The 27,139-nt window shown below is 38.0% G+C and overlaps 1 protein-coding gene and 2 long non-coding RNA genes across 5 annotated transcripts; all 3 read left to right on the plus strand.

The window, feature by feature from the left end:
- The first annotated feature begins 3,691 nt into the window (after positions 1-3,691).
- On the plus strand, positions 3,692-7,893 carry LOC110902252 (putative disease resistance RPP13-like protein 1). The gene has a single exon (XM_022148958.2). The coding sequence runs from the start codon at positions 3,803-3,805 to the stop codon at positions 7,874-7,876; it is 4,074 nt and encodes a 1,357-aa protein (XP_022004650.1). The 5' UTR covers positions 3,692-3,802; the 3' UTR covers positions 7,877-7,893.
- Positions 7,894-9,267: 1,374 nt separating this feature from the next.
- On the plus strand, positions 9,268-10,479 carry LOC110900195. Its single transcript, XR_002570840.2, has 3 exons — positions 9,268-9,315; positions 9,481-9,873; positions 9,967-10,479. It is a non-coding gene; the product is annotated as an uncharacterized LOC110900195 (long non-coding RNA).
- A 14,500-nt stretch (positions 10,480-24,979) lies between these two features.
- On the plus strand, positions 24,980-27,034 carry LOC110900194. 3 transcript variants are annotated; one of them, XR_004876614.1, is made up of 6 exons: positions 24,980-25,133; positions 25,262-25,578; positions 25,660-25,750; positions 26,509-26,599; positions 26,687-26,828; positions 26,922-27,034. It is a non-coding gene; the product is annotated as an uncharacterized LOC110900194 (long non-coding RNA). The 3 variants fall into 3 exon arrangements; XR_002570838.2 differs by having other exon boundaries at positions 25,262-25,327; positions 25,443-25,578; positions 26,687-27,034; XR_004876613.1 differs by having other exon boundaries at positions 26,687-27,034.
- Positions 27,035-27,139: the final 105 nt, after the last annotated feature.

Below are 27,139 nucleotides of genomic sequence, written 5' to 3' on the forward strand. Positions count from 1 at the left end.
ACTCTATACGCACACTGTTTCCTTTCTCTCAGAACAGTACTTATTCTCACGCCGGAGCCTGGTTAAGAGGGAAAACCTCCCTTTCCCCTCTTAACGAGACTAACGGTGTTACTGTTTTGCAGATCTCAGGCCACCGATACGAGCAGGAGAAGAGGTTGAACCCCATAAGTGAAACGACCCTCTTGGTTATCCTTTGTGTTAACCATTGTTTCAACATTGGCGCCATCCGCGTTTTTGCAAGACCACTCTCACCTCTTTTCGTTTCCAAAAAACACTCGTGAAAATGGCAGAACAAAATCAGTCACACCCAGTCGACGGAGAAGTTTCTTCCTTTGAACTCGTTTCGGACACGGCACACGTCCAAAGGAGCCAAAGGAACGAGACCGTCCAAGAGGGTCAACTGAACAACGATTTTCCACCCATCTTTGGAAGTGCATCCAGGGCTGTTAGCCAAACAACAACTGGACCTGCCTTCCAAACACCAACAAGAACCATCACGCAAACCACAAACGGAGCCGTTTTCCAAACTCCAACGGGGACACTGCACCAAATGCCTCCCCCGATGCCGACTCTAAGCCATGGAGCAGGCCCTTCTGCTCCATCGGAACAGGCACAACTCAACTACTCTGCACTTTTAGGGCTACCAGAGGGAAAAACTCTGGCTTCCTGGTATGCCGAACAAATGGCGTCCATAAACTTAGTTTATACGCAGCTCAGCGCACAACAGGCCCTGCTCCAGGCACAGGCTAACCAACCCACATTTGTAACCCCGCAGCCGAGGTCTCTGAGTACACACACGGCTCAGCAGACTAACGCGTGGAACTTACGTCCAGAAAGAGGACCAGTGCAGAATGTAAGAAGACCCAGTGTACACGACACACGTGACACTTATGCTGAAACGGAGAGTAATTTCGTGCAAAACTCCACTCTGCACCGAAGGCCAATCCAGACTCGTCTGGGCGCACGCAACATGAACACAGAATGGGATGAAGACGAAGACGATCCAACATACAAGGAAGAATCCACGGTATTCAGCAGACTTCATCCGGAACATGAAGCATACAAACCAATCAAGCGTGCGGGGTACGACCTAAAAGCGGAGCACGATTACACCCTGAGCTATCGTCCTGAGGACATGGCTGAAAATTCAAAATTTATCCGAGAAATCGCATGCGCGGCCATCGACAAAACGAAGTTACCGCACAACGTGGGCAAATACAACGGTCTGACGGACCCAGACGATCACCTCCAGGTGTTTAAGGGCGCATGAGCAACAGGCGGTTGGAACTTACCAACATGGTGCCACCTGTTCGCTCAAACATTCGTTGGCGCGGCGCGCATTTGGTTCGACAATTTACCAGCTGGCAAAATCAAATCATGGGTCGACTTCCGAGAGAAGTGCCTAGCACACTTCTCTCAGCAGCGAAGACAAGCCAGAGACCCAGACCCAGGTGACTGTTTGAACATGGAGAAAAGACTACGAAAGCGTAGAAGATTTCATTACAAGGTACAACAAAGAATGCCTGGAAATCGGAGAAATACCAGAAAAGATGATGCGCGCGCACTTTATGCGCGCGGTCAAGTACGACGACCTGGTGAAACGAATCAAAGGGCGAGATGGAGGACCCAAGGATTGGGAAACCTTCATTGAGGCAGCCAAGACTATTGCGCAGACAGACAGGCAACTGACTGGTGATGATCACCGTCAGCGCGCACACAACCACAATGACCGAAACAACAGAAGGGGCAGAAATCAACCCTGGAAGGCATCCACACACAGAGAAAGGAGCTCTCCACGGGAAGACGCACGCCATACCATCAACCAGATAGCCCATCGGAAAGAAGTTAAGCGAGAAAACAGAGAAAAACAGTGGACTCCACTGACTAAAACACCCTCCGAAGTCCTGGCTACAGAAAACCACCAGTTCAAACCACCCTTGCAGATGCGCAACAAAAGGGGCCAAGACCCAAATCTCTTCTGTGAATTCCATAAAGATACGGGCCACTTGACCGATGACTGCTTTAGCCTAAAACAAGAAATCGAAAGCGCTCTAAGAGACGGAAAGCTCAGTCACTTAGTCAAGGGAGGAAAGCGCGATTACCGCCAGATACAAAGAAGAGACGAAGGTCCAGACAACAAGAAGCTCAGAAAGCTAGAAACTCACATGGTGCAAGGAGGTCCACGGCGACCAAGAAAAAACTACAACAAACGCGCACAGGATGAGTCATGGCGCGAGAAACAAGTGGTTTTCCCAGTCGTCAGGGGAGGTCCGAGAGAAAAGCGGCCAATAGTCATTCCAGGAGTGATCGGCCACTAACAGACAGATTACATCTTTATTGACCCCGGGAGCACCGCGGACATCATATATGAACAGTGCTTCAATCAATTTGACCAAGAGGACAAGGCGCGCCTAGAACCAGTCGACTACCCATTAACTGGTTTCTGCAACGAGGCCGTCTTTCCCCTAGGGGAAATATCATTCCCAGTATTGCTTTCTGATGGGAGAAATTCAAGAACCGAAGAAGTCACGTTCATGGTATTACCGGCACACTCAAGACATGACATCCTCCTAGGAAGAGAATCCCAAGGAGATTTCAGTATGATCTGTTCCGCACCACATTCCGCCATAGGTTTTCCAACCGAAACAGGCATTGTGTTGATATACGCAAGTAAAGAAGTGCTAGCAACAGATGACATCAGACCGGCAAAAGCAAGCAAACAGGCACCGCGCATAGAAGCAGAGAAATGGGTATTGAACAGCGCGTACCCAGAACAAACAGTCACCCTGGGCCCAGCCATGTCTGATCTAACTCGCGCGGCGCTAAAAAAATTACTGCACGAAAACATGGACGTGTTCGCCTGGACTCCGGCCGATATGGTTGGCGTTCCACGGCACATCGCAGAACACCGGCTAAATGTCTCAGAGGATGCAAAGCCAGTAGTGCATGCTAAACGACACCTGGGGGATATCAAACATAATGCAATGAAAGAACAAGTGTTGGAACTACTAAACGCAGGTATCATCAGAGAAGTCCGGTACCAAACATGGGTAGCAAGCCCAGTAATGGTAAAGAAACCGAATGGTAGTTGGCGAATGTGTGTCGATTATAAGGATCTGAACAAAGCATGTCCACGTGACTGCTACGCTTTACCAGATATAGATGAGAAAATCGATTCTTTGGCAACATTCCGGTGGAAATGTTTCTTGGATTGCTACAAAGGGTATCACCAGGTCCAAATGGCCGTTCAAGACGAAGATAAAACGGCATTCCGCACGCCAACAGGGCTGTATTGTTATACCAAAATGCCGTTCGGCTTAAAGAATGCAGGTGCAACGTACCAAAGGTTGATGAACGAAACATTTAGTGACGCCATCGGTAAGTACATAGAAGTGTACATGGATGATCTGGTAATCATGAGCAAGGAGGAGAGCATGGATGATCAAACACAAGCACGACGTGTTTATTAAACCGGAAACATGCCGATTCCGTTATACAAATATACCCTTTTTAGTTTTTACTAATAAATGTAAATGAGTGTTGGCAACTTAGCCATTTAATTCATAAAATGTTACAAAAATATATTAATGGAATATGCTAGAGAACAATGTTGACCAAGACCATTGTAGATAAGACCATGAACAGAATCGTTCTTTCAGTCCACTCATATCTTATCTCAACTCTTCTTGTCACCACTGGTTAAATTGACTACCTTCGTTCATTCTGTGCACTCCATTCATATCTTATCTTATCTACACTCCTCTCTTCATCTTCAGACCTCATTCCCATTTCACTGTTAACCATGGCTGAAACTCTTGCAAATGAACTCCTCAAAGTCCTTGTTAAGAAGATGACCGATGAAGCCTTCAAGCGAATTGCTCGTGCTCAGGGTATTCACAACGAGCTGAAGGACTTGAAGACCACACTGTCCAGGATCCAAGATCTGCTTACCGATGCTTCCCAGAAGGAGGTGACTCATAAATCTGTCAAATCATGGCTGAATGCTCTCCAACATTTGGCTTACGATATCGATGACGTACTCGACGATTTGGCTACCGAAGAAATGCATCGTGAACTCACCCTGCAGGAACCTGAAGCATCCACCAGCATGGTAAGAAAGCTCATCCCATCATGCTGCACAAATTTCTCACTAACTCATAGGTTGTCTCCCAAGTTAGATAGGATTAACAGAGACTTAGAAAATCTAGAGAAACGAAAAACGGATCTAGGTTTGCTTAAGATAGATGAAAAGCCAAGAAATACTAGTAGAAGAAGCGAAACCTCTTTGCCGGAACGCGATGTTGTCGGAAGAGAAGTTGAGAAAGAGCAATTGCTTAAAAAGTGGTTGGGGGATGATGGCTCATCTCAGGATAACTTTAGCGTCTTACCTATAGTTGGTATGGGTGGGGTTGGAAAAACCACTCTCGCAAGACTTTTGTATAACGATACAAAGGTGCAGCATTACTTTGTACCCAAGGCATGGGTTTGTGTATCAGATGATTTTGATATTTTCAAGATAACTGATGCTATCCTTCAAGATGTGACTAAAGAAGACCAGAAATTTAAAGATCTAAATCAGCTTCAAAAGGCTCTCACTGAGCAATTTAAGGACAAACGATTTCTACTAGTAGTTGATGATGTGTGGAGTGAAAAGTATGCGGATTGGGAAAACCTAGTGCGCCCATTTCTATCATGTGCTCCTGGAAGTAGGATAATCATGACAACTCGTAAGAATCAATTGCTCAAACAGATAGGTTTGCATAATGTAGACCGTCTCGAGAGTTTGTCGAATGAAGATGCATTGCGTTTATTTGCAATACATGCATTGGGGGTAGATAACTTCGACTCACACACGACACTTAAACCGCAAGGTGAAGGCATTGTGAAAAAGTGTGGTTGTTTGCCTTTGGCTTTAAAGGCAATTGGAAGGCTTTTAAGGACGAAAACAGATAGAGAAGACTGGGATGAGGTGTTAAATAGCGAGATATGGGATGTAGAAATTGGTAATGCCACTGAAAATGGTAAAGATGTGGAAAATAGTGATAAGATTGTTCCGGCACTTAGGATAAGCTACCATGAACTTTCTGCAGATTTGAAGCAGTTGTTTGCATACTGTTCCTTGTTCCCCAAAGACTTTTTGTTTGACAAGGAGGAGTTGGTATCATTGTGGATGGCAGAAGGGTTTTTGAACCCATCCAAGTCACCAGAACGCTTGGGCCTTGAATATTTTGAAATTTTATTATCAAGGTCATTTTTCCAACATGCACCTAATGATGAATCATTGTTTATCATGCATGATCTGATGAATGACTTGGCCACTTTTGTTGCCGGAGAATTTTTTCTAAGGTTTGACAATCATATGAAGACAAAGACAGAAGCTTTGGCAAAGTATCGCCATATGTCATTTACTCGCGAGGAGTATGTAGGTTACCAAAAGTTTGAGGCATTCAAAGGAGCCAAAAGCTTGAGAACATTTTTAGCTGTATCTATCGGTGTGGATCCAAGTTGGAACTACTTTTTCTTATCTAATAAGATTCTGGTTGACTTACTTCCTAGCTTAACATTATTAAGGGTTCTTTCTTTGAGTCGTTTTCAAATAACTGAGGTACCAGAGTTCATCGGTAGCTTGAAGCACTTGCGGTATCTTAATTTTTCAAGAACTAGAATCAAAGTGTTACCGGAGAACATTGGCAATCTCTATAATTTGCAGACATTGATTGTTTTCGGTTGCAAAAGTTTGACTAAGTTGCCTGAAAGCTTCCCGAAGCTTAAAAAGTTGCGACATTTTGATATAAGGGATACTCCGCTTTTGAAGAAGCTGCCATTTGGGATTGGTGAGTTGGGAAGTCTTCAGACTCTCACCAAGATCATCATTGAAGGAGATGATGGCTTTGCAATAAATGAGCTCAAGGGATTAACAAATCTCCATGGGAAAGTTTCCATTGAGGGATTGCACAAAGCGCAAAGCACAAAGCATGCACGGGAGGCGAACTTATCTCTAAAAAAGATAACTGGATTAGAGCTGCAATGGGTTGATGTGTTTGATGGCTCACGAATAGATACACTTGAAGAGGAAGTTCTGAATGAGCTGAAACCTAATAGTGATACGTTGAAAACACTTTCAGTCGTGTCATACGGGGGAACACAAATTTCAAATTGGGTTGGTGATCGCTCTTTTCATGAGTTGGTTGATGTGTCAATACGTGGTTGTAAAAAATGCACATCTCTACCCCCATTTGGGTTGCTCCCTTCACTTAAGAGGTTGCAGATTCAAGGCATGGATGAGGTTAAAATCATAGGTCTGGAGTTAACCGGAAATGATGTTAATGCCTTCCGTTCACTTGAAGTTCTAATATTTGAAAATATGTCTGGATGGCAGAGGTGGTCAACTAAAAATGAGGGTTCAGCAGCAGTGTTTCCATGCCTTAAAGAGCTTTATGTAAAGAAATGTCCACAATTGATTAATGTCTCACTTCAAGCACTGCCTTCACTCAAGGTTCTTGAAATTGAGAGATGTGGTGATGGTGTGTTGAGAAGTCTGGTTCAGGTAGCTTCATCAATCACTAAGTTGAAAATAAGTTTAGTATCAGGGCTTACATATAAGGTGTGGAGAGGCGTTACAGGGTATCTCAAGGAAGTTGAAAAATTAAGTATCGGGGGATGTAATGAAATAGAATACTTGTGGGAATCAGAAACAGAGGCAAGTAAGCTTCTTGTGAGATTAAAGGAATTGAGTTTATGGGGATGTTCAGGTTTGGTAAGTTTAGAAGAGAAAGAGGAGGATGACAATTTTGGGAGCAGCACCAGCCTGTTATCTCTTAGAAGTTTGTATGTATATTCTTGTAGTAGCATAAAGCGTTTATGCTGTCCAAATAGCATTGAGAGTTTGAGTATTATTGGTTGTTCAGTTATTACAGATGTCTACCTCCCTAAAGAAGGAGGGAATAAGCTCAAATCACTTCGTATAGACAATTGTGATAAACTTGAGGGAAAAATCAACAACACAAGCATGCCAATGCTTGAAACCCTATATATTGATAAATGGGAAAATGTAAGATCAATCAGTGAATTGAGTAACTCCACTCACCTCACCAGCCTGGATATAAAGCGATGCCCACATATCGTGTCACTTCCAGAGCTTCAGCTATCAAATCTCACCAATTTGTCAGTTAGAAATTGTGAAAGTCTGGAGTCATTACCTGAGCTATCAAATCTCACCAATTTGTCAGTTAGTCATTGTGAAAGTCTGGAGTCATTACCTGAGCTATCAAATCTCACCAATTTGTTAGTTAGTCATTGTGAAAGTCTGGAGTCATTACCTGAGCTATCAAACCTCACCTTTTTGTCAATTAGTGATTGTGAACGTCTGGTGTCATTACCTGAGCTAAAGAATCTCGCCTTGTTAAAAGAGCTGGAAATCAGAAGGTGTCCAGGCATTGATGTTTCCATTCATGGTGGGCGTTGGCCTCCCAAATTGTGTTCCCTTGCAATAGGGGGGTTGAAGAAGCCCATATCAGAGTGGGGGGATCTGAATTTTCCAACTTCCCTTGTTGACCTAACGTTATATGGTGAACCCAATGTGAGGAATTTTAGTCAGTTGTCCCACCTTTTCCCTTCTTCTCTTACATCTCTGGACATAATTGGATTTGATAATCTGGAATCACTTTCAACGGGACTCCAACACCTCACATCCCTTCAACATCTGGCCATTTACAGCTGCCCAAAGCTGAACGATCTACCAGAGACGCTGTTACCTTCACTTTTGAGTTTGGAAATAGATGAATGCCCAAAATTGAAAGAAAGGTGTGAAGGAAGAGGCTCCCACTACTGGCCCCTCATCTCTCATATCCCCTGCATCGACATAAGTGACTGGTAAAGGTAGTTGTTAATTAAATAGCAATTGTCTTTTACATAGAAATTATTGCCAGTCGTTGTTTCAAACAAACCTTACATTCTTCTTGTTTCTTCTGCAGTCATTGAAAACAGACCCCGAATCTCTCATATCCCCAAAATCCAAATAGAGTGGAGGTAAATACCCATAAGATAATTTGTTGAAATTAGTAAATCACTGTTCATGAGTTTAAACTACTATACTGCTGCATATGGTGGAAATGAATAAGATTCGGTTTATCTTAACATGTTTAATATCTCTCAAAGGGTTAAGTGGATGGAACCCCATTTTTACACAACTGAATAAGATTCGTTTTATTCCTGAAATTGTTACAGATACAGATATTTTCTACACTTAGTAAATTTCTATTTTGTTTACAATATATGATTGACATCTAGTTGACTTTCGGTTGACATGCAGTTAGTATTTATATCAAGTTGACTTTCAGTTTTATAAATTCAAGAATCTACTCACATCAGAGGGGGCTGAATTATATGTTATTTTCCTCATAGCCAATTTCATTATCCTTTTTGCATTGAAACCTACCAGTGATATGGAAAGCAAACTGATTATGTTGAAATCAGTTTTCATTGTTTATTGTAACTCTAAGGGTTAAGTGGATGTTTACACAACTGAATATGATTTTTTTAAATATTTCTTCACTATTAAATATCTATTTTTTTACAACATTTTGATTGAAATCATGTCTTACTCTGATGTTTTCTTTTCTTTTTTTTTTGAAAGGTTAACTTCATTAAATTTATATCACCTTGACTTTCGGTTTGATAAATTCAAGAATCTGTTCAATCAGAGGGGGCTGAATGGATATCTTGTTTTTTTTCCTGGCCAATTTGGTTATCCTTTTTGCAATTTCTTGAATTGAGTTTCTTCAATGATTGTAAAACACATAAATCAAGCATCTTTCTCATTATCTTAGATCCCAAGTCTCAATTTAGTGGAATAATCACATCGAATATCTTATATATTATCCAACTATGTTTTGCAGGACCCTCTAACCATGAAATTGTTAAGGATGAACATTCACAGTTGAACGAGACATATGAGAGAACAGAGAAAAGTCTCAACCTATGAATGAGAGATTTTGGCAATGTAATCTTCAGGAAAATGGTGTAAATCTCGGGCATAGATTGACTGGATTATTCGTATTCATGATATACCAGGTTGGATTCACTATTCAAAGATGCTTTTGGAATTGATTTTTACAGCATGTGTATACTTTATAAGTATACAAATAACACATTTTAAGTATACTTTTTCAAAATACTATTTGATCCATTTGAGATAACCACATGAACCCTTGTATTATATATAAATGAGTTAAAACTATATTGATTTACAAATCGGTTACCATTCTTCATTGTTGCTTTCATCCACAAAGCTTCTTTAAGTTTACAGCTTTGCAGGTTAGTAAAAATACATCCCATATTGATCATTCCTTTTTCGTTCAGATCATGTAACTGAACCATTTATTTTGTAAAATTTTATGTGGTCTGGTTTAACAGTCAACCTTCAAGTTATGTCATATGACCAAAGCAAAAGTTTTAACATGATTTACTATTTTGACGAAGAAACACAAGAGGGACAAAGAATTTGTTTGGCTCAAGAATTTGCGTATGTGCTGCAGATGAAGGAAGATCTTTGCTTCTATTTAGTTAAGTTATTTCATTTTCAAGGTGAATGAAAACAAAAGTGCAAATGCTTAATCTTCACATTGATGGTGATACAGAGTTGATCCATGATCTAGCATACTCGTATTTGGTGCAATTAGACACACGGAAGTGGATTGGAAAATGGTTCATGCTAAAAAAGGATTAACTTTCAGTACGTTTGAAGTTATATGGGGGATAAGTAATGGACATAAACGTCTCGACGAGCCACACGCATGGACAAATGCTATAGGCGGGTTTTCCCAAATCTCGGCAACCAATTTCGTCATCTAGAGCTCCAATTTTGAAGCCAAGGTTTTCCCCAATTTTAGCAGTTTCAATTAATTTCGTCTGCTTGTAAAAAACGGCTGGGTTTTTTTAACTAAATATTTATTTGTTGTTTTTTAGGCTGTTAATTTCAAGGATCCCTTGGAGCGGTTACAAGTTGCGTCTGATGGCACTTGGCGTTCATGGGCTAAGTTACGCACCTCTGATTGGAACTTATAACCAATGGAGATTTAATCAAAATTGCCTCTAATGGCAAGTTACCCTATGATGCCAAGTTACCATCTGATGAAGATTAAGGAAACCTACCACTGAAGCAAGTTACCTCTAGTGAAGATTGAAGAAGTCTCGCTAATGAAGAAGATGCTACATGTTGGCCACTTGTCAATTTCGTACATCTCAACAAGATAGTAAAACTAGCCTATGATGTCAAGTTAACATCTCTTGAGAGGATGTTATACGTAATTGTCACTTGTGAAGTTGTTGAGTGTGAATTTGGTGCATGAACTTATGTGTGCAAACTTCAGAGAAAATTTGCAAGTCACCCAACCTTCCATAGCTAGGAAATCATCTTGAATTTCAGTTGTAATTTGCGACTAGTTTTACGTTATGTATTGAAACATTCGATTTCAATTAATACCTCGTGCTTAGAACAGTTCTTCACTTCTTCTACTCTCATTTATTGTTTTGTTCAATGAGTGACTGACGACGAAACGGTGATACTTGACATAATGATTAACTAATATTTCATTGCAAACTAGCTAATAATGAATCTAGGGTATTCGCTAAGTCTTAGTTTGATTGTGATCCACAAAGTCAATCTCCCTACAACATTGTATCCTGGAAAGATGTAATTCTCTTGGTAGTAACTCGAAAAGCATCCATTCATTTTGCGAAGGTAGACATGACCTGTAAAGTTTACATAAATATTGTCCTAGGTTATAAATAGATTTATGTTACAACCAGTGAATGCGAGTAAGAATGCACTACTACTTTAATGACATGATTGTTTGATACCCAATACTATTGCAACTTTAGTTTACAATAATAAGTTTAGATGCAGGTAATAGAACAAAAGTAATCATAAGAGTCAAACCTGAATGAAAAGAATTATCATCAAAAGATCACAAAATTAACCAAACACATATCAAGAAATTTATATAAAAAAAAACAGCAAGTCAAACTCCAATCAAGAAATTAAACAAGAAACCATCATAAACATTCAAACTAATGTGTTGTATTTATTTGAATACCATAAAACCATAGAAGTCCAACCACATAAACTTGCTTTGTTAGTCAAGAATCCTACAATAATAATGCTACATAAAAATTACATTCGCGCGAGTTAACAAGAACACAAAGTTCTCAAATGAAGACCACGACGTTTGAGATCCCTCTTTCCTCCTAACTTTTACAGACTTCAAGAATACTAACAAAACCAGCAATATTACCATTTAGTACCTCAAAGAGTTTGTTCAGCAAAACGGCATCATTATGCCCCCTTCCACAATAAAAATCCCACTTTTTTCAAACAATTGTTGACGAGCCCTTTTGAGGGTAGAATTGTAATAGTGGTTAAAATTATCTAACCCTAAAACGCAGTCGTTTCAAGGCGGCGCTGATGTGGGTTCTGACGAAGCCGGCTGCACCGATGACCAAAACAGAGTACCCTGTTTTTGATCTGATGTTGACTGATGACTTAACCATTTTTCCCATCTGGATCGAACAGAGAGTGAGTGGTCATGTAGCGAGAGTTAATTACTGTTTTCGTCCCTGTGGTTTGTCAAAAATCACTATTTCAGTCCATTAGTTTAAAAATTGAGATTTCAGTCCCTGTGGTTTCACTTTTGTAACCATTTCAGTCCTTGTGATTTCACTTTCGTAACCATTTCAATCCATTTATTCTTTTAGTACAGGGACTGAAATGGTTACAAGGTGGACTGAAATGGTTACGAAAGTGAAACCACAGGGACTGAAATCGCAATTTTTAAACTAATGGACTGAAATAGTGATTTTTGACAAACCATAGGGACGAAAACTGTAATTAACTCAAATAGCGATATTAGAAATGTAACATAGGACAAACAAATTATTAAGGCGTTGTATAATAATACACTAGAAGGAACCCGCACGATGCAAATGGTTCAAAAGGTTTCGACTGGATTGAGTCAGAATGAAACTAAAATCAAATATATGATAAAGTACACTCATTTCACAAAACCTTACTTATTCCCAAAAATTAAATGTCAGTTTTGGTCATTTAAGTATCTAAATTTTACAACTTCTAACATAAGCATGTCAAAACGCATCCAAAAAGAGGTGTATGGTTTCAATATTTCAGGTGTGAATTCTTCTTATAGTGTAACATTACCACAACACCATCAAAACTCATCATGCAATACAATAACCATCTATAAAACCATATGTGACAACTCAGGAATTGAAACTCAGTTATAGCTAGAGGTGGCAAATTCGACCCGATTACTTATAAATGAATGATTAGTGGTGTATTTAATCTAAACGTACTTAAAAGATGAAAGGGCTGAGAGTAGCCAAATGTCTATTTAAATGCATGCATCATCCTAAATTAACTTATTGCAATCTGTAAGCTGAAAAATAAACAAAACAGCTTTAGAAAGTTAATAACACTAAAAGTAATAATATCGCATTCAAAAAAATATCCGAATTTAATTTAATCTTAAACCAGCCTATTCTAAAAGCGGATAACAAAACATTGCGAAACCAAGGGTTTTACTTTGGTCTGTTCAATCATTTTACCAAGTGTTCAAATGCGATCTATGAACGAGCGGAAGTTGAACATTTAAACTTGAACGAAATTCGCTAAAGAGAGGTGATGAAAAGCCCTCTATGAAGATGTTAGCATACTAGGTGTTCGACATGACATGAAGAATGGTAGTAGACATATTGCTATTTTTTCACAAAGTGTTCATCACGAACAAGAAAAATAAGAAAATCAACATGTGCACATATTCTTTCAGTAAAGAAGCCACACAGATTCAGAGATCAGGAAGTATCAGAAGAGTACGAGTACTGACCTTTTGATCAGAGAACTTCCGTTCCAGAGGCTCATGAGAGAAATCGCTCAGGATTTCAAAACACATCTATGATTTCGGCGCTCTGCTATAGCTGCTCTCCAGGAGCCTGCTGAAGCATACATTGTTGGACACTAATCTGTGGGCGATTCATGCTAAAAGAGTAACAATCAAGCCTAAGGATATTTAGCTTGAACCCTATCATTCTGCGTTGGGTTTATCGTCTGTAACTTCATTTAAAGACGCAACCAAGATTTCAGCAAGGCTAGGTTGTGAACTAGACATTCTTGGAGATTCTGAAACTCGAGGTAGGTGGAAACCACTGCTTTTTGAGTGACTTCCAAATTACAGGTTCTAGAAACTTCCAAGGGTCTTTCCACCATTGACTTATTGTAGAAACGATCGAGCCGGTCTTCTGCAGATACTTGATTATGGCCCCGTCCTCACCCTCCACCCTATCCAGGCCCACCGCCTCTCCCTCTCCCGGAACTTGGACCTGAGCTAGGGTACCCTCCTTGACCCGAGCCATGGTTGGGGCTATTCCTGAAGTTGGGTCCAGGACTAAGGTAGCCGCGCCCTGGACCATGACCTGGGCTGTTGGCAAAATGGGGACTATTTCTGAAGTTGGGTCCAGGGCTAGGGTAACCTCGTCCTGAACCACGACCTGGGCTGCTGGTGAAATGGGGACTAGAGCCATGACTAGGGTAGCCGCCTTGTCCTGAACCATTGGTGAAGTGGGTTTGCGGGTTAGGAAAACCGACACCTTGTGGGGCAGAGTAACCTCTAGGGTGAGGACTATTGCTCCTCCAACTCGGGTTGGTTAAAGAGCTACTTTGTGGTGGGTTGGATGAATAAGCATGATTAGAACTTGCATAGGATCCCTGTGATTGTTGCATTTGCGCATTTGGCGAGTGGAAATAAAATTATGTAAATTAATAAGAAAGGCAATTTAATGCATGCCAAAGATAAAAGAAAAATGAATATAAAAAAAATCAAACTACTGTTGTATCAGAAGTGGCAATTCAACACATTTACTTATTGTTGGGTAAATTTCAGTTACAAATGAGTAAAATAATGTTTTTTAATGTCTTGAAACTTAAAAGGAAACGGGTCAAACAAAGCTGAAAGTTGCCCAAAGTGTAATTGAAATGCATAAACCCTCCTAAATCAATCACTCAAAAATAAAGAATATTGTTGCAATAATACAATTTGACTAAGATGGTGGATAAAACCGACCCGTTTAGGTTCGCACAACATGATCAACCATTTGATATTCATATTGCAACCTTATAGAAACAGAGCATCAATTTTAATTTTTTCATACTTGTTTCTTGACAATGTTAAAAGTTATGTGCCTCCAGTCCAATCCTCTTAAAAGGTCAAATAACTAAGCACAGATTCAATAATTATCTGTTTAATCCGCAATAAGTCATGTCAAGAGGTAAAATTTAACGTCAAAAAGAGAAATAAAGAATATAAAGACAGCACTAATGAACTAGCATACATAAAGAAATTCAAAATTGTGTGATAACAATATGGTAATATGGTATTACGTGGATGAGTGGATGAAAAATTATGTGACAGCTGAGGACTGACCTGGCTCCTGTGCTTGTTCCCATAATACGCAGCCATTGGGTTGGTGTAATAATTAAAGCTTTGAGAAGTCGTCTGCACCTTAGTTTCAGAGTTAGTTGTGGATTCAAGTAACGGGTTTGCGAGACTAACAGCTGAATGGTCATTATTATAAGTTGCATCCTCCTGTGAAGCTTCCATTTGCATAGCTTTTAGTCTTTCTCTTCTCTCAGTTGACTCTTCCATTGACCTTTCTGTGAATTACCCAAGAGAATATATATACCAGTATTGCATGATTGCATAAACCAATATAAAAATGTGAAATCAGAATGTGTTTGTGATAATATGGGTGTTAAATGGGTGAAATTTTACAGCCTGTGTAGAAAGGAAACAAGTTGAATGGGTAATAAAGTCGTCCAAAGTATATTCAAATCCATGAAACCTCTCAAATCGCTTTGATTTTTAACAGAATATATTATTATAATGACAATGACGACTTGTTTGGACCCATATAAAAAAATAACCCATTTGACCCGCTACCCAACCCACCCATTTTACCAACTATATATGGATGACAATATTTAACACCAACATTTTCGATATTCACAGTACTATCACAAAACTGTTGTGTCGAAAGATTCCGATAAAACGTTATATGGAACAAGACAGGGCATACAGATATAATGTGAATCAGAAAAGAAGTGATATCAACCCCTATGGGCTATGACTATAAGGAACGAAACCTATGCTAATCAACTAATTTATCGGCATCAGGGCATTAAAGATGGCTCACTAAGGCATTAATGGGCGCCAGTCCTTGTAAACGGGTGGGGGCGCCACTCAAACATACACACACACAACGTGATAGTTAAAGGGTGGGTTAGCTAAAACCCGTTGCCTATGTCGCAGTGACGTGGGTAGCGTTCCCTTCCATGTTAAACCACAACACCCAATTTAAATAAAATAGCATAAGCCCAAAGTAAAGACTTTGAACCTCAACTAATAACCGGCACCAATGTGTTTAAAAGTAAAAGCACAGAAAAAATCAAATAAATTTGATATCTAATTAGCTTCTAACAGAGTTAACCTGAATTAATTTGCAGAAATCAAAGCAAGTCTTGAAGCATTATTATTATTATTATAAGCACACAATTTCATAGCAGAAGTTCTTGAAGTATTAATACATTATTCACATAATTTATTCCAATAAATAAAAAGGAAAATAAAATGTGGAGTAGACTGCAATTTTACCCCCTGTGGTTAGCGGTGATTGGCACCCTTACCCCCTATTTGAAAATATTGATGTCTTACCCTCTGACGTTTCCTGATCGCATCAATGTACCCCCCTCAAAGTGAAAAGACGTTTTTGCCTCTGATATAAAGAGGAAACAACACATTTACACCCTGTGCTTTACCTCCGCTAACACGTTTACACTCTGTTTTGTTAATGGTCGTCTTCTCCGACGATATTCCAACCACCAGAGCAAAACACAATATAGGCCCTATTCTATGCACTTTGATACCGATCAAATTAATCATTTACTAATTGTGTGTTTATACACCCAACTGATACAAAACTCTCTTGTTAACGTACACATCAGAAATATATCCATACTTGCATAAACATTACTCCTAATAAAGATTAATTATAACAAAATAAGATGTTCCAGAGTAACAATTCCCCTATGCAACCATCGATGTTCTTGATGATCAAAAACTATGAACTAATAAAGTGAATCTACATAGGAATTAACAAAGCATTACAGATCATTTCAAAGTAAGTTCTTGGTCAAACAAACAATGTAAAGACTTACAATTCAAAAACTTTGTTGCCTGAAGATCTTCACTCTCCAGTTGTCCACTCTGCAATCTCTGATCCTTTGGAAATTGCCAATGATCTTCTTCATACCCGTAAGGAACTTATCTTTTCTAGGTAATATAGGTGCATACTCTCGTGTAATTTAACTTGCTCCCCAAGTTAACCTGCAACAATTTGCAGGGGAAGAAACATAGAGCAAGGATATCGGAGAAGACGACAAAGACGAGTTGAAATTACGGTGTTCGGAGTGGTAGCAGTGTTAGACATATAAATATACATATATGTCCGGTATTATATGTCTTCAAATATATATGCATATAAGCTAGATATATATGTCCGGTATTATTATTTATTTATTTTTAGGGTAGTTATAACATTCCTATGTTTTGTACGTATATATATCAACATTAACAGATCTGTAAAATTATCAATTCATATATGAACATTATCGCTTAGAACTTTCTGCAGAAACAAGTTTCATCATTCAAAGATTTCTAACAAAGTGGTATCAGAGCCACAACATCCGATCCAAGAAATCCATTTAACGTTAACGATCACAAGTTTTTTGTCGAATTCGAGATCATGAATCAAACGCAAGGCATACAAACACAGATTCCCAAACTGACTGGACAGAATTATTATCATTGGCACATCCAAATGAAGGTATTGCTTGAATCACAAGAATTGTGGATGGTTGTCGATGAAGGGTATCAAGAACTGGGACCGAATCCGTCCGAAGAACGATCCGCTGCATACCGGGAATCGATTAAAAAAGACAAACGGGCCTTGCATATCATATTCCAGTCCGTAATCGACACAGTTTTTGAAAGGATTTCACAGGCAAGTTCGGCGAAAGAGGCATGGGTTATTCTTCATAAATCATACAAAGGAGAAACGCGCGTAAAAACTGTAAGACTTCAATCCCTTCGATGCGAATTTGATTCTTTAAATATGAAAGATGGAGAATCTATTGAAGAATACTTCAATAGAACGATCCATATAGTAAACCAGTTGCGAATGAATGAAGAAAAATTAGACGAACAAAGGATTGTAGAAAAAATCTTACGTAGTTTGACTAGAAGTTACGAATCGGTTGTTATTACGATCGAAGAAACAAAGAATCTTGCTGAAGTATCCACCGAAGAACTGATGGGGATACTTCAATCACACGAATTAAGGCTAAAAAGATATGAAGATAATCCTGTTGAACATGCGTTTCAAGTAACGAATGTAGGCCAAGATCGGTCTAGGCAGTCGTTTAGGAATGAATCCGCAGGAAAGGGACGAAATAAGTATAAGGGCAAGAATTTCAATATGAATTCCATAAGATGTTTCAATTGTCATAAACTTGGACATACCGCCAAGTTTTGCCAACAAAAGGATGAACGCGAAAAAATGGATAACGCATTAATCCATACAGAAGATGATGTTGATGAACAAGATGACACTATGTTCATGATATTCAACATGGAGGAAACAGTCAAAAGTGACTGTTGGTATCTTGACAGTGGCTGCAGTAACCACATGAGTGGTAACCGAGAACTGTTTTCTCACCTTGATGAATCTTTTAAAAAGGAGGTGAGAACAGGAGATGACAAACGGTTGGATGTATTAGGCAGCGGAAATGTCTCTATTATTATTAGAGGGAAAGAAAGGAAGATACCAGATGTATTTTATGTAAAGGGGTTGAAGCATAATCTGTTAAGCGTAGGCCAACTCATAAAGAAAGGATATGAAGTCGCGTTCAAAGAAGATAGATGCGTTATAAAGGATTCAAATAATGAATTTGTTGGTACTATAAAGATGACCAACAACAGGATGTTTCCATTACATCCCGAAAGTGATCTGAAATATGCCTTAAATATGACTACATATGATTCCTCACGTCTATGGCACAGACGTTATGGACACGTAAGCATGGACACTTTGATTGATATGAAAAACAAGGAGTTAGTACTTGGACTACCAAAGATAAAGAAGGATGATGGTGTATGCGAAGGTTGCATATCAGGGAAACATGCAAGGAAACCTTTTCAAAAGAAAATGGTCTGGCAAGCAACTGAACCGTTACAATTAGTTCATTCTGACATATGTGGTCCAATGAGAACAGAATCCATTGGTGGATGTAGATACTTCATCACATTCATCGATGATTACACTAGGAAGACATGGGTATATTTTCTTAAATTTAAGTCCGAGGCGTTATATCACTTCAAGAATTTTAGAGTCTTGAATGAGAAGCAGTCGAATCATGTAATCAAAACTTTAAGGACGGATCGCGGAGGGGAATATTGCAGCAAGTCATTTCAGGAATATCTGAGACTCAATGGGATTAGACATCAACTAACTAACAGCTATACCCCTCAACAAAATGGAGTAGCCGAACGGAAGAATAGGACTTTAATGGAATTAAGTAGAAGCATGATGAATCTTAAGCAATTACCTAACTGCTACTGGGCAGAAGCAGTAGCATGCACTACTTACATTCTAAATCGAACAATTACGAAGACCAGACCAAACATCACCCCTTTCGAAGCCTGGAATGGACAGAAACCAAATGTAGAACATCTGAGAGTATTTGGGTGTCTAGCTTATGCTCTCGTACCCAAACAACACAGAGACAAATTATCCAACAAGTCAATAAAAACAATATTTGTTGGATATAGTGAAGCTAGCAAAGGTTACAAGCTATACGACCCTCAAAATAACAAGATTATCATCAGTCGTGATGTAATCTTTGATGAAAATAAGAGATGGGTTTTCGAAGGTGAAGGATCAAATGTACCACTGGTTATCACTGACGGAGAGGAGATACACACTCAACAAGATGGAAAAAAAGACAAGAGTCAAGAAGAGGAGAGTGATAACTGTACGACAGATAACATAAATGGAGAACAAAATCAAGAAGATACCAATAGTGATCAACAAGCTTGTAGTATCTCGGGAACAGATCAAGCACAACGACAAAGTGCTGATCAAGATCAACAAAACAGTGGTGACACTTCATCCACAGATTCGGAAAACGAGGTCATTAAAACTACAAGCATTAGGAATATATATCGTAATACCAGAAAACTCTCGAATGCAGAGGTGTTACAGAAATATAATCAAAATCAAGTAGTGAATTTTGTTCTCTATGCAAGTACGGATCCAACGAGTTATGAAGAAGCAAGTAAAGATGCAAAATGGATAGAAGCGATGGACAGGGAAATGGACTCCATTAATAAAAATCACACTTGGGTATTGGTGGATCCACCAAAACATCAAAAGCCAATAGGAGTGAAGTGGATCTATAAAACAAAATATGATGAAAAGGGAAATGTAGACAAATACAAAGCCAGATTAGTAGTAAAGGGTTATAGGCAGAAATATGGTATAGATTATCAAGAAGTATTTGCACCCGTAATAAGATTCGAAACAGTTCGGATAGTATTAGCTTTGGCTGCACATTATGGATGGTATCTTCATCAAATGGATGTTAAGACAGCTTTTCTAAATGGAAAACTGAATGAACAAGTCTACATAGAACAACCTCAAGGATACATTAAACACGGAGAAGAACGAAAGGTATGTCATCTTCAACGAGCTCTCTATGGTCTGAAACAAGCACCAAGAGCATGGTACAGCCGCATAGACTCATACTTCTTACAAAATAAATTTAAGAAAAGTGCATATGAGCATACCTTATATATAAAAGATACTAACAAAGGAAAGTTAGTGATATGCCTATATGTTGATGATTTAATCATTGCAAGCGATTCCATGCACTTAATTACGGAATTCAAGGAGTCTATGAATAAAGAATTCGAAATGACTGATATGGGAAGATTACACTATTTTTTGGGCATGGAAGTACTTTATGAAGATGGAAATATCATATTGTCCCAAAGAAAGTATATGAAAAACTTGTTGGATAAATATAAAATGACTCAATGCAACTCTGTTTCTACACCTATGGAATATGGTTTGAAATTATCAAAGGATGACCCGGAAGAGTTTGTAGACGAAGGGGTGTATCGAAGCCTAATAGGAAGTTTGATGTACCTTACTAACACAAGACCAGACATCATGTTTGTGGTCAGCAAAGTTAGCAGATTTATGGAGAGTCCAAGGAGAAATCACTGGGAAGCAGCTAAACGAATACTTAGATACATCAAAGGAACACAAGATCAAGGGATTACATACTCCAAGGGAGGAAAGAAGGTTCTTGTAGGTTTTAGTGATAGTGACTATGCAGGAGATATGGATGATAGCAAAAGCACCTCTGGATATATATTTCACTTAGGTTCTGGTCCCATCTCATGGCAGTCAAAGAAACAAAAGGTAGTAGCTTTGTCTTTAACGGAAGCAGAATACATGGCTTTGTCATTAGCAGGTTGTCAGGCACTATGGATCAAAGGAATTTTGGATGATTTGCAAGACAATAACGATTCTCCAATTCCTTTATACTGTGATAATAAGTCCACAATATGTTTGGCTAGGGATCCCGTTTATCATGGGAAGAGCAAACATATAAGGGTCAAATATCACTTTATCAGAGATCTTGTCAAGAAAAGGGAATTAAATGTGATCTTCTGCGCAACAAAAGATCAGATAGCTGATATTATGACAAAAGCATTACAACCAAGGGACTTCATTAGACTTAAAGAGCTTCTTCGTATGTCATTAGAAGTAATCTAGCTTACGGGAGGGTGTTAGACATATAAATATACATATATGTCCGGTATTATATGTCTTCAAATATATATGCATATAAGCTAGATATATATGTCCGGTATTATTATTTATTTATTTTTAGGGTAGTTATAACATTCCTATGTTTTGTACGTATATATATCAACATTAACAGATCTGTAAAATTATCAATTCATTTATGAACATTATCGCTTAGAACTTTCTGCAGAAACAAGTTTCATCATTCAAAGATTTCTAACAAGCAGTAGGTGGTTACCGGAGAAGACGAGTTGTAGGTTTTGCTCCGGTGGTCGGAATATCGCCAGAGAAGACAACTTTAATAAAACAGGGTGTAAATATGTTAGCATAAGTAAAACACAGGGTGTAAAACGAGATTTCTTGTCCGTGTTCGTTCATTAATGTTCATGAACTGTTCGTGAACACTTATGGAACATGGACAAAAACAAACGAACCCAAACACATGTTCATCAGTTCATGGACATAATTGAACACAAACGAACGTTATATATATTCATTTAAAAATACAATATGCATTTTTTATTAGAAAGACTACTATGAAGAATCCACCAAAAATAAATAGATACTTAACATAATTAACACAAAACTTAAGAAGTTTGTCAAGTTTTAACACAAATTAAAATTGAAACAATCAAATGAGGGATGTTGGCGGAGGCGTATAGTATAACTATGATTTCAACTTTTAAAAACTAAAGGCAATAAATAAAAATATAACATAAAAAACTTTTAAATGAACGAACATAAATGAACACATTACCGAACGTTCATGAAAAAAAAGGAACGAACATAGCCTCCGTTTATGTTCTTTTGTTTTACATATCGATCGAAATTTCTTGTTCGTGTTTGTTCACTTATTAAATGAATGAGGGGTAGTTGTAGGACAATACTCTTCGTTTTTGCACATGGATTGGGGTTATTCATAATTGATTGATAATGTTGTAATAGATGTTTTATGTATGGTACAACAAGTAATGTGTGATGTACAGATAGGGGTGGCAAAATGGGTGGGTTGGGCAGGTTTGGGTAATGGGCTAGGATGGTTTGGGTTAGGATGGGTTTATTAAGAAATGGGTTAGGATGGATTTATGAAGAAATGGGTTAGGATGAGTTTAGGTCAAGATGGATTTGAGCATGATAGGCTAAAAATATAAATAAATTAAAAAAAATCAAAAAAACTTAAAAAAATTCAAAAAATCAAAAAATTCAAAAAAATTCAAAAATAAAAAAATAAAAAAATAATGATAAAAGGTTAAGCATATGAAAACTGGATAAGAAATTTTAACATTTGCCATTTTACAAATCATCTTAGCGAGCTTCTCAAACTGAAACTAATACACACTGATGTTGCAGAACCTCAAAGTACCCCATCATTGCAAAGCAGCATATTACATTATTTTCATTGACAATTTTACAAGAACGTGCTGGATTTAGATACAAAACAGCACCCAGATTCAGCAATGATAAACACTAAACATAACTGAAAGTGATGAAATGTCAATGGATGATAAAAGTGGTTTGCATATAAGGCCATTAGTGACAGTTGCAGCTAACATGAGTGTGCTGCTGGTCCTCATAACAACTATAAAGAGACCCTTATAACCAAGGATTCATATTGTCGAATTAGTTTTACTTGAACAACCTGATGTGTTTGTATGTGTTTAAAGACAACTAGTTTAAGAACCCGTGTATTACACGGGTTGATTAAAGATAATATCTTATCATCATCATCATTTACATAAAATGTTATGATTAAATACACCTTAAAACGCAAACGAATTTGTAAGACTACGACGACAAATTGGAATACATGAATATGCAATGATCATAATTCGTTGAAAATCTCCTTAAAAACCACATTCGTTGTGTTATACGTATTGTTAATGTCCTATGTTAATTACTGCTATATACACCAAAAGTCGTTAAAAGCCTGCACGCCCTTTGAGCCGGGCCTGATCCACTGGTTAGAATGATAATTAGCTCGTGATTCAACGATAACAACAAAAAAATACTTGCCTGGAGCGATGTATTCATATGATCCAGCGACCCGTGACATGGCATGCTGATAATTGGCAGAAATCATTAGCTTCGCGAGCCCGAAATTAACCAAATAAGCCTCATATTTGCAGTCGAGAAGAATATTATTGCACTTAACATTTCTATGAAGAATTGCAGGCACACAATCTTGATGAAGATAAGCGAGCCCTTGTGCGGATCCAACCGCGATCTTGTACCTCGTTTCCCAATCCGAATTCCGATTACTTTGGAACTGTAAATTAGAATTTGGAATGTGACTGTAAGGCAATAGCTTCACACTTTTATTAGAACAATACTCCAAAACTATCACTATATTTTGATGCCGAATATGACCCAGAATTTTAATTTCAGCTACAAACGCGACCCGGATGGCTGGCCACGCCCAGCTAAGAGACGCCCCACCACACCCCTAGTTTTTGAGTATTAGCTTGTGGATCCCACCCTCGCCATATGTCGAACAATGCCCCCAACCCAAGCCACTCCACACCCCATAGTCTTATATTACAGTTTAAACAAATTTAAAGTGAATTTAACTAACCTTAACAGTAATCTCAGCTTTATAAGGTCTAGTTGCACCCCATATAAACATAAAATAGTAAACAAAACAATAAAACTAAAAAGAGCCATTAAAGCTTGTAATCTTCTAGTAATTGAATAATTCAAATCAACAAAGGAAAGTAAAAAAAGTGAAATAAATTACGAAAATTACCAAAGCGCGATGCATGTAGAAGGGATTGTGTTGAATTCCGGCAATTCCTTCGGCTACCTATTTACGATATTCACTTTTAGTTTCAGCTAAACTTTATAATCGGTACTAACAACATGCAGAGTTGCATACATCATAATTGTTAATGAAGGATAAAACAATATATTGTACGGCTAATAAGGAAACCGTTACGAATTCAAACTTCAACAATCCATTTTTAAAGAGTAAACAAACATGCTTAGTAACGAATAATGGAATGGAAAGATATTATAGGTAAGCCTTACCTTTATCCCGGGAGATATAGAGACTGTATAGAAAGATATTAAAAAGAAAGCTTACATCTTCGAGGAGTTTATCAAGAGCCGGAAGGGCCTCTGATTCGATAAAGTTGATCTTGTGTTCGACCCCGGCTTTGTCTATAACCGGCTTACCGATTTCATAAAACTCTCGATTTACATCTATCGCTACAGTCTGCATTAAATATAAACACTTTCAATTGAATACGAAACGTCAGCTAGAAGTTGTAAAATGAGTAAGCTTTGTCTAGTTATTGTTATTTATTTATTTATAATTTCAAAATAAATATCACCCGTTTAATGGATTTAAATATGAGTATATGTGAAGGTAAATAAAGTACATAAGTGAAATACTTCACATATTTCATAGTTATCTATATACTATATATAAGCATTTCCCATGGATAGAATTGTCATTTCCATACAAATTTTTAAGATGGCATACAAAGAGTCAATATAAAATGCATAACTTTTTACCATTTTCTTCCATTCCTACCCCTCTTCCCTTTTATCTATACTAGGTTTCAGTGATTTTGTGCTTGATTATTGATGATTGTAACCGAAGATTCAATGTTGAGTGAAAATTAAAGACGCGAATTGAATTTGCCCTATCGTTTCCATTCCCTCATCACAAGGAATACAAATCATCCATATCATCAATTCCCTTCGGTTACAGGCCGTAATCGTTGTCATATCATGATTGAAGAACCTAACACAATCGTCATCTCCCTTGTTGCTGTTGCGTAAGTTTGAACCAGGAAAGGAGCTCGGGTTGATCAATCGCAGGTAAACTTTAGTGGTGATTTAGGATTAAGCAGGCCGAAAACTAACAACAAGAAGCAATAACCAATTATGGTTTTCAGGGTAACCGGGTGAAGAAGACGACCGGTAAACCAAACCACGTGCACCCGTTTCAGCTGAGTTCGAGTTACAGTCCAAATTCAGGGTTAAAATCCGGTTCTGTCACTACAAACTTGGCTTCGGTTCTGAGTAGCAGGCCACCGTTTCAAGCTTCTTATTGTGTATTCATCTACCAGATGATTGAAAGTAGCCAATGTGGGGATAATTTGGAAGGGGAAGTAACATTGTCACAGCTGGTATTTTTTAAAATGATTTATTGTAGTTTTTTTTTTTGTGTGTGTGTGTGGGCTTTATACTTGTATCAAATTAGGTTCATATGAGTGTTTTGTGGCAGCAAAATTCACTTTCACTCTTTTTCTTGTAGGATTTTAAATGACCTGGCAGGATCTGAAAGTTCTAAAACAGAACAAAACTGGAATGAGGAGAAGAGGTAAGGAAATGGTTCAAAGCTCTTCATGGTTATGCATAATATCAGTTGTAAGTTGCAATGATCAAATAGTTAGGTCCTAATGTATCTATATTTTGTACTTCAACCAACTTACTAGGTTGTGATTATTGGTTTCAATTGCAAATACCGTATCTGGAGTCGATTGATTGGTTTGCTGGTCGCTATGAAGAATTGCTCTTACCCAAAAGTGGAAGGTTTCGAGTGAACTTTGTGAACCATTTTGGGGTGTTGAGGTGAGCTCTAAGTTTAATTATACTAGGAAAAATGTTATTTTAATTGTTTTGGAATAAATAGTTATTTGTCCGATTGTTCAGGTGAGGTTGGTAAGAAATAAGGACACTAGCATTCAGAAGTAAAGATGATGTTGAATAGGCCATTGAAGAGCTACATGACAAAGAATTTAAGGTATAAATCAACTTACTGTTATCTTTATGAATGCTCACAAGGATTATTGCAATTGTTTTTTTTTTTTTTTTTTAATTTCTCTGTTTTTGAATATAAACGCTTAATGAGGTTATTGCTGACCCATTTACGTATAAATGGGTCGATTTGGGATATCTTCTATTTAACGGGTCGACGGGTAAACACTAAAACTTCACTAAAAGGAAAAGCAAAATAAGTATATATACACACACACAACATATATACGATTTTTTACGTTTTTAGGTTTGAATTATGTTCTCGGCCCATATTGTCGACTCCTATATTTTTTGAAACATTTGTAAAAAACACTGATACCATTTGTTGCTATCAATGTCATCTTTCGGTTATATCACGGAGTTCTATCAACTTCATAAATCAATTTCTTTGAGTTTGAATAATCAAAACCAAGTTAATACACACTAGAAAAAAATAAATATACATTGATATTAATTCAAACCTAAATACGTTAAAAAACGTTAAAAAATCTCCCATATTGTGCGCTTGTGATCAATATTGCCAATCTTTTACATGCAAGTTTCTTTTGATTTTTAGTGTGGATATTCTAAACTAAAGTCTAATAGCATGTAGTTTAACATAAACGATTAGGAATGTTCATGAGCCAAAATGAGCCAAGCCATGGCTATTCAGGCTTCGCTTGTTTGTAAATGAGCTAAGCCGAGTTGTCTTAGTTTATAAACAAATTTGGGTGCACAGTTATTTTTATATATCTGTTGTTTCAGGTCCGTTTACACAGAGAGTTTTGCTGACACTGGAAGAGAAGCATCTTCCTTATGGCCTAAAGTTAGTTGATCTCGGTAACAAGCCAGCCTGGTAATCATACAGTATTCCGTTTATAACATGTCGTGTTTTCAACCGTTCATAATATGATCTACGCATGACACTCTTGGTTTTACGTAGGTTTTTAAGTATTAGCCCAGAAGGTAAAGTCCCAGTGGCGAAAGTTGATGACAAATGGATAGCAGATTCCGATGTTATTACACAGACAGTAGAGGAAAAGTTCCCCGACCCGTCACTGGTGACCCCACCTGAGAGCTTCTGTGTACACTCATGCTCTTTGTCTCCCCTTTGTTCAGTTTACATTCATTTTTGCAAATTGATGTTGAATAATGGTATTTCTGATTCATATATCTAGCGGGTCGAAAATCTTTTCGACATATATTGGCTTCTTAAAAAGCAAAGATGCGAATGATGGAACGGAGAAAGCTTTACTGAATGAACTCTCTGCTTTCAATGATTACATCAAAGAAAATATGGGTTCTGTTCTATCTCTCCACACACGCACATATATATCAAACTGTTTGTTGAATTAGGTTGCTGATTTTAAATTTTTTTCTCACGTGTTTGTTGAAG

The sequence above is a fragment of the Helianthus annuus genome, chromosome 13 (genome assembly GCF_002127325.2).
Source record: "Helianthus annuus cultivar XRQ/B chromosome 13, HanXRQr2.0-SUNRISE, whole genome shotgun sequence".
Classification (NCBI taxonomy): domain Eukaryota; kingdom Viridiplantae; phylum Streptophyta; class Magnoliopsida; order Asterales; family Asteraceae; genus Helianthus; species Helianthus annuus.

Coding starts and splice junctions, on each gene's coding strand:
- LOC110902252 (XM_022148958.2), top strand. CDS start 3,803: ATGGCTGAAACTCTTGCAAATGAACTCCTCAAAGTCCTTGTTAAGAAG.